Raw genomic sequence first — 12279 nt, 5'->3', positions numbered from 1 at the left:
TTTTAGTGTTTTTTTAAAAAAATAAACTGTATTCCATACTTGAAATGTAATTATCCACATAGTTAAGGCACCCCAAGGCTCCTTATTCCTTTATTCTTTTTAATCCAGTCTTTGGGATTAAAATTATAATTTTTTCTTATTTTTATAAAGTAATTTTTGATATTCATCTGTGCATTTTAAAAATTTTGGCAAGCATTTTGCATTTCACTTCGCTATTAGCTAAATAGTGGAAGACATTAAATAGAATGGAAACATAGTATCTGACAAATTTGCAAAAGGATAAATAAAATTTTACATCAGTTTAGGAAAAAAGAACCAACTCTCTGACATTCTTTTTCTTGAGATTAAAAGGAGCTGTAAGTTCATAGCTCGAATTTCACTATTTTTTAAATCATTCTCTCATTCACTTTGGAAATTTTGTGGATGGATAAATGAATATAAGTCAAGAATGCGGATACAGCATTAGGATAGAAGTAGAAGTTGGCTTTTCTTTTTCTTCTCTTCTTCTTCTTTTCTTTTTCTTCTCTTCTGAAGAATCTTTTCATCGCTGAAATAAAACTCAAATTTCTGGCAATTTGGTAATATTGTAATATGTTTTGTAGCAATAATTATTACTATTGACATCTTTAAAGAATGTGAAATAACTGATAAACTTAGTGATAGCCTTTGATCCAGCAGGTACTAAAATATCTACTTTTTGATTTGCTCTTTAATATGTCAGAAGGCAAGCAAAAATATAATACATAGATGAGATGATAAAATACATTTTCTGTGCTTTGATTGAATAAGCATAATTAAGAAATATGTAATAATTTACGGTCTTTTAGGAATTGACTTTACCCAATGTCAAAACAATGTTAATAATTAATAGTACAGTGTTAAATAGTACAATATTTTAATGAAAGTTCTTTAAAAGCAACTAAGATAATCTGCCTTTTGTTTTTAATGTGAGTTTCTTCTTTTACTAATCAGGGTGAATCAGCGCTTGATTTGGCAAAGCAGAGAAAAAATGTGTGGATGATCAACCACTTGCAAGAAGCGAGGCAAGCAAAAGGATATGACAATCCATCCTTCCTTAGAAAGCTAAAAGCTGATAAGGTAAACTCATGATATGATTTTCAATATGTAATCATCTAAGTGAGTTCCATGAACACACTTAATTAGCCTGAGCATTCACAGCCTTTAATTTTGACATGTCCCAATGTAATTTTTTAAATGTTATTTCATCCAGAGTTTCTCAGGTTTCTGCTTACTTGGTTTGTAGCCTATTTGGGTTGTCGGATAATTAAGAAGGATGGGTGTATATGAAAGTATTTAAATCATCGTGGGCTACTAATATAAGTTATAGTTCATTGATTCAGCTGGCCTGTGTTAAATAATAGAGATATAAAAATGAAGTTTTTTCTGGTATATGCTTATTTGTTAGTTGTGTGATAAATTGTGAAACATCTTAGTCTTAATGCATATCTTTTTTAAACTATTCACAACTCCAGCTCTTATTAACTTTAACTTTCCTTTCTTTTGTGATATGTTCTATAACTTCTTTTAGAGGGAAAACTTGTATTCTTAACTTGTCTATGAAAAGCCCATTTTAGACCTTCCGTATATCTTCAATTTTAAATTGTATGACGGTTGGCTCAATTGCCTAATTATAATAATATGATATTAAAACTCAGACCATTTCCCCCAAAGGAGGTCTAGATTCCTTAAAAACTTATTTCCAATGAAAAAGGAGAAATTAACTGGATGGCATTTTCTTTATATACCTACATAATTGACAAGATAATCTGCTAACTTTTCAGTAATCACAACTTGAGTGGCAGTCTTGAGTACCATCTTCTGTCTGTCTTATTCAGGCTCTTTTAGTGGTGATAATAATTATTTAAAGTTATATTGATCTGTCTGTTATCGAGACAGAAGGGTAAGTTTTGGATAAAGAGAAACACTCTTGAAAGCAGTACCTCATTTATTTATTTAGACATCAGAAGAAATAGATTTGTAGTTTATAAACTTTATTGTTTTCAACTCCATAGCTGATAATAATGAACAGTTTTTACATATCATGTTAATTCTTTCATTTAACTGTTCTATGTGATATAGAAAGTGGTTTATTTATTTATTTTGCTTTTGTTCTGTTCTCTAGAATTTAGAGATGGTTTCCTCAGCAGAGTGAAAAATGACTAATGTCTCATGATAATTAGGCTAGTAATAAAAATATCTTGTGTTACTTTGAGAAACTCCATAATCTTTATACTGTCATTTTATTGAATATAAGTATACTGAAGTTATATATAGTCAAATGAAAATGACTTATAAATTCTAGATGTTGTATTAATATGTAAATATGGCATTAATTCAGATTTATGCGTTTGAATATGATTTATTTTTTAAAAAGAATCCTGCATGAAAAATTTAGTGCAATGTTAACATTTATATATTATTGTGATCAGTTTAGAAGTTGTTTCTATTTTTATTAGTATCTTTAAATGTACTAAGTTTTAAAATAAAGTTATTAGATAAAAATGTATGATAATTGGGGACCCTGTGAGATTAAGCATCTATAATTATGTAGAGTATTTCTTTTTCCATTTCACATTAGAAAAAATTTAAATCATGAACATGATTTGGTTTGCTAGCTTATGGAGTGTGTTCAATATTTAAAACTAAATAAGAAAATAGTGATACCAAGACTCAGCAGTATCTTGTTTTAAGAAAAAGTTAATTATTCCCTTAAAAAATGTCATCTACTAATTGCTTTACTAGACTCTGGTGTGGCATGTGCTCTTTGAGCTATGACCATTGCCATGTTTCTTGACTTTGGCCCCTCTCCCCTACAGTGGGGAGATGAATCTCCTCTCTCTCTAATTTACTTTCTAAATAAACTGCATTTTCTAATCTAACTTCTGTTCAATTCTTTGCATCTTTCACATGGCATGGCACTAGATTGCACACTAGACATCTACACCCTCAGGGGGCCTGACCTAATATTCTAGAGGGCCCGCTGGGAGTGTGACCTAACACCCTCTATGATATATTTTAAGCTAATTTTAATTTTTGAGTCAGCGTCTCACTGTGTCACTCAGGCTGGAGTGCAGCAGCACAATCATGACTCACTGCAGACTTAACCTCCTGGCCTCAGGCAAGCCTTCTGCTTCAGTACCCCAAGTAGCTTGGACTACAGACGAGTGCCACCATGCAAAAAAAAAGAAAAAAGAAAAAAGTTATCTCCAAAGGAGATACTTAGTAGACAGATACAGAGTGGATCTTCTTTCTAGAAAACTATTTTAAAAGCTCTTAGATTTTTAAGGTTAAAAGATTTTAAACAGGCATCTTTATGGTTAAATTAGGTCTTAACCACTAAATATTCAGGGAAATCTCTGAATTAGCATTTCTCAACATTTTAAAATCCATGATCCCATTTATTGATGGAAATCTTACATATTCTCCTTTTTAATTTTGTTTATTATTGATGTGAAAATAAATCTGGGGAGATGGAGTAGATGACTTTTCCCTGGTCTTCCTGCTTAAGTACACTTAAAAACCCAGGACAATATACACAACTCAAATTTCATAAGACTGAAAGATGGAGAGGACAAGACAGAGTGGCTAGAGAGCTGAGGATCTGAAGAATGACATAGTGGTGAATTTTCTGGGTTTTCTTTGTTGGTTCATATATCCCAGATAGGAACCAACAAAGTTGGAAACTCAGAATAACAAATAAATACAGACCAAAAAAAAAAAAAACCCAACCCAAATAAATGCCTCCTTTTCAGCAAAAGGACTACAAAAGAGAGCTTAGCAAGCCAGCAAACTTTTAGGATATATAACTCCTCTGCTATAGCCAAACACAACAGAAAAAAAATGTTGTCTCACCCTGACTCATAGCAACAAATGCCTAGTGGTGAGCCTAGACTTCCACTCTTACCAAGTTGTAATGTGGTGCCCTAACTTCTCTCCTGAGGTGGTATCAGAGAAGGATTAGTAGAGTTGGAAATTTCAGTTCCACTGGCTGTTAATGAGGTTCCAATCCCCTACTCCCTTTCTCTATGTCATTGGAGACCACAGGGGGAAGAGGATAGAGGTACTTTTAACTCTTCCGGCCAGAGGTATCAGTAAGGATATAATGGAGAGCTGGAAGTACCACCCTTGCCCAGCAGTAAAGAGGAGCCCCCTCCACATTGTCAGTAGAGCCTAAGTGGGAGATTCTAGATGTCTCACCTGGTATCCGCCCCCTCCCAAGCTGTATGAGAAGAATCCATCTAAAAGAGAAGCTTCAGGTGTAAGGTCCAAAGCCTCATAATCCCCAAAATGTTCAGGTTTCAACTGAAAATCAGTTGTCGTACCAAGAACAAGGAAGATCTGAAACAGTGAAAAGAGAATCAGTAGATGTTAACATCATGATGACAAAGATGTTAGTATTATTTGACAAAAAGATTTTAAAACAACCATCATTAAAAGACTTCAGTGAATAATTATGACCATGTGTGAAACAAATGAAACTAGAGTCTCAACAAGGAAATAGAAATATGGAGCTAGAATATAAAGAACAACCAAACAGAAGTTTTAAAACTGAAAATTACTGTAACCAAACTTAAAAAAAACCCAAAAAACTCATTGGATAGATTTAATAGCAGAATAGAGAGGACAGAAGAAAGAATCAGTGACCTTGAAGATAGAACAACAAAAATTACCCATTTGAACAGCAAAAGAAATAGAATTTTTAAAAAATGAATAGAACCCCAGAGAAGTGTAGTTATAGCAGAAGATTTAACACTGATGTGTTTGGAGTTCTGGAAGGTGAGGAGAAAGAAGATGGGGCTGAAAAAGTACTCAAAATATAATGGCTGAAAACCCCCCAGATTTGACAAAATACAAACCTATAGATTAATCAGCTATAGACATGAATCCTGAAGGTATATTCTTAACCTACAGATTAAGAAGCTGAGCAGACCCCAAAGTGAATAAACTAAAAGAAATCCTTGCTGTATACATCATAGTAAAACTAGTGGCAACTAATGAAAAAACCTTGAAATCCCTTATCAATAAGAGAAAAACAATTTAGATTACAGCATATTTCTTATGAGAAACTATAGAGGCCAGAAGGAACTGGCACATTTTTCAAATGATGAAAGAAAAGAGCTGTTCATCCAGAATCTTATGTCCAAATATCAGATATCATTGAATGAATGAAAGGGAAATCAAGACCTTCTCAGATGAAGGAAAACTAAGTTTGTCAACAGCAGATGCATCCTGAAAGAATAGTTTAGAGGCCATGTGCGGTGGCTCATGCCTGTAATCCCAGCACTTTAGGAGGCTGAGGTGGGAGAATTGCTTGAACCCAGGAGTTTGAGACCAACCTGGTCTACAAAAATATAACAGATTAGCCGGGCATGGTAGCATGTGCATGTAGTCACAGCTACTCAGGAGGTTGAGATCACCTAAGCCCAGAAGATTGAGGCTGCAGTGAACCATTATCATGCCACTGCATTCCAGCCTGGGCAACAGAGTGAGACCCTAACTCCAAAAATAAAATAATAAAATAAAAAAAAAGTCTAGTAGAAATTCTCTAAATAGGAAGTGGTTAAAGAAGGGATCTCGAAATATAAGAATCTGGTAAACAATATTGTGGATAAATATAGACTTTCTTTTCTTCTTGTGTCTTCTAAATTTCACTTGACAATTGAAGCAAAAAATAGTATTGTCTGATGTAACTTGAAGTGTGTAGGGAATATATTTAAGACACAAACAGGGGAAGATAGAGGGACATAAAAAGAGTTAAAGTTCCTACACTTCACTTGAAGTGTTAAAATGACACCAGTAGATTGTGAGAAGTTATATGTATATAATACTTTGAGCAACCACTAAAGAAGATATACACAGAGATATACTGAAAAAGACTATAGATTAATCAGATTCTAAAAAATGTTCTAGTAATTTACAGGAAAGCAAACAAAACAAGAGCATGGAGAACAAACAAAGTGAAAAATAAAATTATATACTTAAACCCTTAGATATCAGCGATTACAGCACATGTAAATAGCCTAAATAACCAATTAAAAGACAGATATTGGGGTGTGGATTATAAAATATTTCCCAACTTATGCTGTCTATAAGAAATTCATTTCGCTTATGATGATACAGGCAAGTTGAAAGTAATAATAGCAACCAATATATATTACCCTGATATCAAAACTAAGCAAAGATAGTACAAAAAATAAAACTACAGATTAGTATACTTCATAAATATAGACTCAACAATCCTTAACAACAGCCTAGGCAACATAGCAAGACCCCTGACTCTACAAAAATAAATAAAAAATTTGTTGAGTGTGGTGGCACATGCCTGTAATCTACTTACCTGGGAGGCTGAGGCAGGAGGATCTCCTGAGCTGAGGAGGTTGAGGCTGCAATGAGCTGTGATCATATCATTGCACTCCCCCAGGTGACAGAATGAAACCCTGACTCAAAACAAAAACAAAAAACTTATTAACAAACTGCATGGGATATGTTCCAAGACCTTTAGGTCTTGTTTTTTTCCTATACCCAAAAAAACCCAGAATTATCTTTTGGATGGGGGGATCCCTTGTAGTACCAACTTCCTCCGCTGGGTAAATGTTCCAGGAAACCATTAGCATCAGTGTGCCAGCTAGTGGTGTGAGAAGCTGCATTTGGCTTCAGTTAACTTTTTTTTTTTTTTTTTTTGAGATTCCCCTTCCCTTCAAGACTTTTGCCCATTTTACGATGGGTGATTTACGAGCACACTTGCCCACACCGCCCTATGTGTTAAGCAGTTTTGGACCAAAATCAGCATGACCCTTGTGCCTCACCCTCTCTGTTCACCAGATCTTACCCCAAGCGACTTTTTTTTTCCTCCCAGATTAAAAAAAGTCCTCAAAGGGAAATGTTTGACTGATGTGGAAGAAGTGAAACAAAAATGGCAGAAGCAAAATTGATGAATTAAAAACTGTTTTGAGCAGCAGAAAAAGCATCAAATGGAGAGTACTTTGAAAGTGACTGAAGTTTAAATGTGTTAGAAAAAAACCACAATTTTTTATTAACAAATTCTGTTTTTTGGGGTCTCCCCTTATATGTATATACCTATGATGAAGTTTAATTTATAAATTAGGTGCAGTAAGAGATTACCAGCTAATAAAATAGAATAACTATAGCAATATACTATAATAAAAGTTATGTGACTATAGTCTTCTCCTCCTCAATATCTTATTGTACTATACTCACCTATTTTTAGACCATGGCTAACTGTGAAACTGGAAGACAAAGCCGTGGTTAAGGGGAGACTACTGTATATAAAAGAACTTATTCACCATGACCAAGTGGGATTTATTCCAGGGCTGCAAGACTGGCTCAATATTAAAAAATCAGTCAATGTGATCTACCATACTAACAAATAAGAAAAGTCTTATGATTATATTAATGCAGAAAAAAACATTTGGTGGAGATCAATGTCTACTCATGATAAAAATTCTCAGAAAAATAGGAATAAAGGGGAACTTTCTTAACTTTATAAAGAGCATCTATAAGGCGTATAACTAACATAATATTTAAGGTGATAGGTTATGCAATGTGGTGGTGGAAGTTCTACCTAGTGCAGTAAAGCAAGAAAAAAAGCGTATATCAATCAGAAAGGGAAAAAATAAAAGTGTTCCTATTTGTAGTTGAAATGATTGTCTATATAGAAAATCCCAAGGAATCTACAAACAAACACACACATAGAAACCTTCCAAGAACTAATAAATAGTCCAGTAAGGTAACAGAATATAAGCTAAGTATGCCAACACTTCTTTTTATTTCTGTATACTTTCAATAAATGTGGACAGAAATTAAGAATATATTATGAGTTGGAATGTCTCAAAAAATTGAAATACTTAGGTGCAAGTCTAACCAAAAGTGTAATATATTTGTACACTGAAAACTAAAAAATACTGATGAAAGAAATAAAAGGCCAGGCTCGGTGGCTCAGCCTGTAATCCCAGCACTTTGGGAGGCCAAGGTGAGAGGATTGCCTGAGCCCAAGGGTTCAAGACCTGCCCGGGGAACTTGGCGAGACCTCTCTCTACAATAAATCAAAAATTAGCCAGGCGTAGTAGTGCGCGCCTGTAGTTCCAGCTACTTGGAAGGCTGAGGTGAAAGAATCGCTGGAGCGCAGCAGGTCGAGGCTGCAGTGGCCAGGAGCATGCCACTGCCCTCCAGCCTGGGTGACAGAGTGAGACTCCAACTCAAAAAAAAAAAAAGAGATAAACAATGATCTAAATAAATGGAGAAACATACTGTGTTCATGAATTGGAAGACTCAACATGGTAAATATGTTAGTTGTCACGAATTGATATATAGATTTAATGCAATTACTATCAAAATTCTGGCAAGAGATTTTCTATATATAACCAAAATTATTCTAAATTTTTATGGAAAAGCAATGGACCTGGAATAGCTAAAACAATTTTGAGAAAAGGAATCACTCTGTAATCTCAAGACATGCTAGAAAGTTACAGTAATCAAGACTCTGTGGTATTGCTGGAGGGATAAGCTCACAAATAGTGGAACAGAATAGAAGCCAGAAATAGAATCATAGAGATACGCCCACTGACTTTAGACAGAAGTGTAAAAGCAATTCCATGGAAAAAAGCCTCAATCAGTGGTTTTGGAGCATTTGGACATTCATAGACAAAAAAGAAAAAAAGTAAACTTCAACTTAAGCCTTACACATTATACAAAATCAACTCAAGATGGTTCACAGACTTCAATGTGAGATGTAAAACTATAACACTTTAGAAAAAAATGGAAGGAACCTTCAAGATCTAGGGCTAGGCAAAGTGTTATTGGACTTGACATGAAAAGGAAAAAAATGATAAACTGGACTTCATCAAAACTTAAGACTTTTCTCTGTGGAGAACCCCTGTTAAGAAGATGAAAAGACAAGCTACAGACCGGGAGATAATATTTGCAAGCCATATATCCAACAAAAGACTAGTTCCAACAAAAGACTAGTATCCAGAATATTTAAAGAACTCCCAAAACTCAGAAGTACAAAATTGAACAGTTCAATTAGAAAATGGGCTAAAGAAAAGAAGAGATTTTCACCAAAGAAGCCATACAAGTGGCAGCTAAGCTTGTGAAAAGATGTTCAACGTTATTAGCCAGTAGGAAAATGCAACTTAAAACCATAGTTTTAAAGCCATAGTGAAATATCTATCAGAATGACTAGAATAAAAAGTTGTGACACTAAATGCTGGTGGGGGTGCAGAGAGACTGGATGCTCAGACATTGCCGGTGGGATGTAAATTAATAGAGCACCCTGGAGAACAATTTTGCAGTTTCTTAAAAATAAACAAAACATACAGTTACCATACAACCCCCCAAATTGCACTCTTAGACATTTATCCCAAAGAATTGAAAACTTATGTTAACACAAAAACATATAGCAATTTTATTCATAATTACTACAAACTGGTAACAACTTTGATGTCCTTTAGTAGATGAACAGTTAAACAAACTAGTACATCTTACTGTGGGTTACTTCTCAGCAATAGAAAGGGATGAACCAATTGTATGTGCAAGGACCTTAATGAGTTTCCAGAGAATTATGTTTAGTGAAGAAGCCAATACGGTGGGTTATATACTATATGATTCCATTTATGTAAACTTCTTGAAATTATAGAAATGGAGAAAAGATTAGTGGTTGCAGGGGTTTAGGAGGGGTTGAGGGCAGGAAGGAAATAGGCTATAAAAGGATTCCAATATGAGTAATCCTTTTGGTAACAGAAATATTCCATATCTTGACTATATCAAGGTGAATATCCTGGTTGTAATATTATACTACTGTTTTGCCAGATGTTACTACTGGGGGGACTTGAGTAAAGGGTATTCAGGATCTGTTTGTATTAGTTATTACATCTGTGTAATTTTCAGAATAAAAAGTTTAATTAAAAAATAGGTTTCTAGGCCAGTTATGGTGGCTCATGTCTGTAATTCCAACACTTTGGGAGGCGCCCAAGAGGTTCAAAACCAGCCTGGGCAACATAGTGGGACCTCATCTCTACAAAAAAATCATCTAGGTGTGATGATGTGCGCCTGTTGTCCCAGCTACTTGGGAGGCTAAGGCGAAAGGATCGCCTGAGCCTAGGAGGTCAAGGCAGCAATGAGCTGTGATTGTGCCACTGAACTCCAGCCTAGAGACAGAGTGAGATCCTGACTCATTAAAAAATAAATAAATAAAAGTTTTCTGAATCTAGGTAGTAGATATGCAGGTTGTATTAGTTGAAAATTTTCATAATATAAGAGAAAATAGTTTTCCCATATCTATATAGTATTGTTTCACCACAGTGTCTTTATAATATCATCTTATATATGTTAAATGACAGTTTGAAAAAAGTTTTTAAAAAATCTTACTCAGAAATCCTACACATAGGTATTTATCCAAGTGAAATAAATTTATGTGCACACATAAACCTATATGAAAATGTTTATATTGACTTTATTCATAATTGCCCAAAACTGGAAACAGCCCTAATCTATTGAATAAACAAACTGTGGTACATCTATGTAATGGAATACTACTCAGTAGTAAAGAACAAACTGCTATAATATTCAACAACATCATGAATGCCCAGTGCATTCTCTAAGTGAAGAAAGCCAGACTGAAAAGGCTGTAATTATTATGACTCCACTTGTATGATATTCTTGCAAAGAGAGAGTTATAGGGACAGACATCTGATTAATGATTGCCGAGGGCTGGGAAGGGAAGGCATGTGTGAATTCAGGGACTTGGCAGAATTGTTCTAGATCTTGATTTTGGTACTGATTGTACCACTGTACCTGTTAGTCAAAATTTAGAGAATTGTCCACAAGAAAGGGTAAACTTTACTCTGTAGAAATTATATTTTAATTAAAAAAAAATAAAAACATGGCCAGAAGGATAACAAGTATTTTGACTAAAAATAAGCCAAATTAAAGATAATTTTAGGAAATAATTTTTCACATGGCAGCATGTCTTCCTTTTTTCTCTTTAGTACCCATCTCTAAGGTCTTGATATTAAGTTCACACTTAGTAGAAAAAAGTTTAGTTATTTTGCTGTAGCATGACTCTGAAATTGATGTTCAATACTCGTCTAAGTTATTATTGTACATTTAGTTCAGAAAGTGAATTACAATGGCCAAATTGGAAAAGACATGTTCATTTATATGAAAAATACTTATGTCACTAGAAGTCATCAGTATGAAAGGATGCCAAAAATGTGTAATACAGTCTTAGTATTCAGAAAGATAAATATTCAGTAAGGAAAGCAATATTTATACTCAGATGTGTTAGACCACAGCTGGAATCTCTTAATATAATTTTGTCACCCAAGATAACGTAAGGGAGCTTTGATAGCTGACTATAAATTGGTGAAGGGCTATTGTGTGGAAGAGGCAGTAGACTTACTTTGTGTTGCTGGAAAGATACAATTGTGATAGATGTTATAAGGAAGTATGTAGGTTTTATACTTAGAATTATGGACTTTCTACCAACCAGACCAGTAAAGAAATGGAACTACCTCTGGAGTGTTGAACGTTCTACCCTGATCTGTGTTCAGAGCACATATCTTCATTTTGTGGATTCTAGGTGCTTATAGATTATTTGATTTTATTTATCTCTTAAGATTGTAACATACAGTTTATACATTTTATTTGAAATGTCTTCTCCACGCTAAGCATCCTCAGATGTCTTTATCTGTTATAGTTCCATTCCATTAGTCATTCTAATTGTCCTTGTCTCTAGTTATCAATGCCCCTGTTAATGAAGTGGTATTTGTCATGACCTGCTTTCTAGCCAGTCCACATGTTAGCCCACTCCTACTTCTATTCTCATTTTTTACAATTTTAGCAAGGTTCTTTAAATTGTTTGTTTAATGTCTGTCTCCAGAAGACAGAATAGTACCTGCACATAGTAGGCAAATTTGAATTAATGAATTTTACTCCCCTTACATACTTTCACAAAGGTAACAGCAATTCAGATTGAGGTTATTTGAAACATGCAAAAACTTTCTAATTGTTTGTTTCTTCTGTATAGGAATTTCGGCAGAAAGTAATGCTAGGAACTCCTTTCCTAGTTATTTGGCTGGTTGGGTTTATAGCAGACCTAAATATTGATTCTTGGCTCATTAAAGGGCTAATGTATGGTGGCGTTTGGGCTACAGTACAATTTCTTTCAAAGTAAGTGTTGTTTTTAACTACATTTTTAAACTGTACATGAAATAATATAATTTGTACTCTTCTGTATAA

The 12279-nt window shown here is 34.2% G+C and overlaps 1 protein-coding gene across 1 annotated transcript in view; it reads left to right on the top strand.

Moving 5' to 3' along the window:
* The window catches only part of ZDHHC17 (zinc finger DHHC-type containing 17), a 77700-nt gene that overhangs the window by 46124 nt on the left and 19297 nt on the right, over positions 1 to 12279 (top strand). Inside the window, exons 8-9 of the mRNA XM_008067140.2 lie at positions 973 to 1098; positions 12068 to 12210. Of these exons, the coding sequence (XP_008065331.1) occupies positions 973 to 1098; positions 12068 to 12210 (269 nt within the window). The remainder of the gene's footprint in view (positions 1 to 972; positions 1099 to 12067; positions 12211 to 12279) is intronic.

This window comes from Carlito syrichta, unplaced genomic scaffold (genome assembly GCF_000164805.1).
Source record: "Carlito syrichta isolate Samal-C Ts95f unplaced genomic scaffold, Tarsius_syrichta-2.0.1 Scaffold309295, whole genome shotgun sequence".
NCBI lineage: Eukaryota > Metazoa > Chordata > Mammalia > Primates > Tarsiidae > Carlito > Carlito syrichta.
This window is presented reverse-complemented; position numbering and strand designations above follow the sequence as displayed.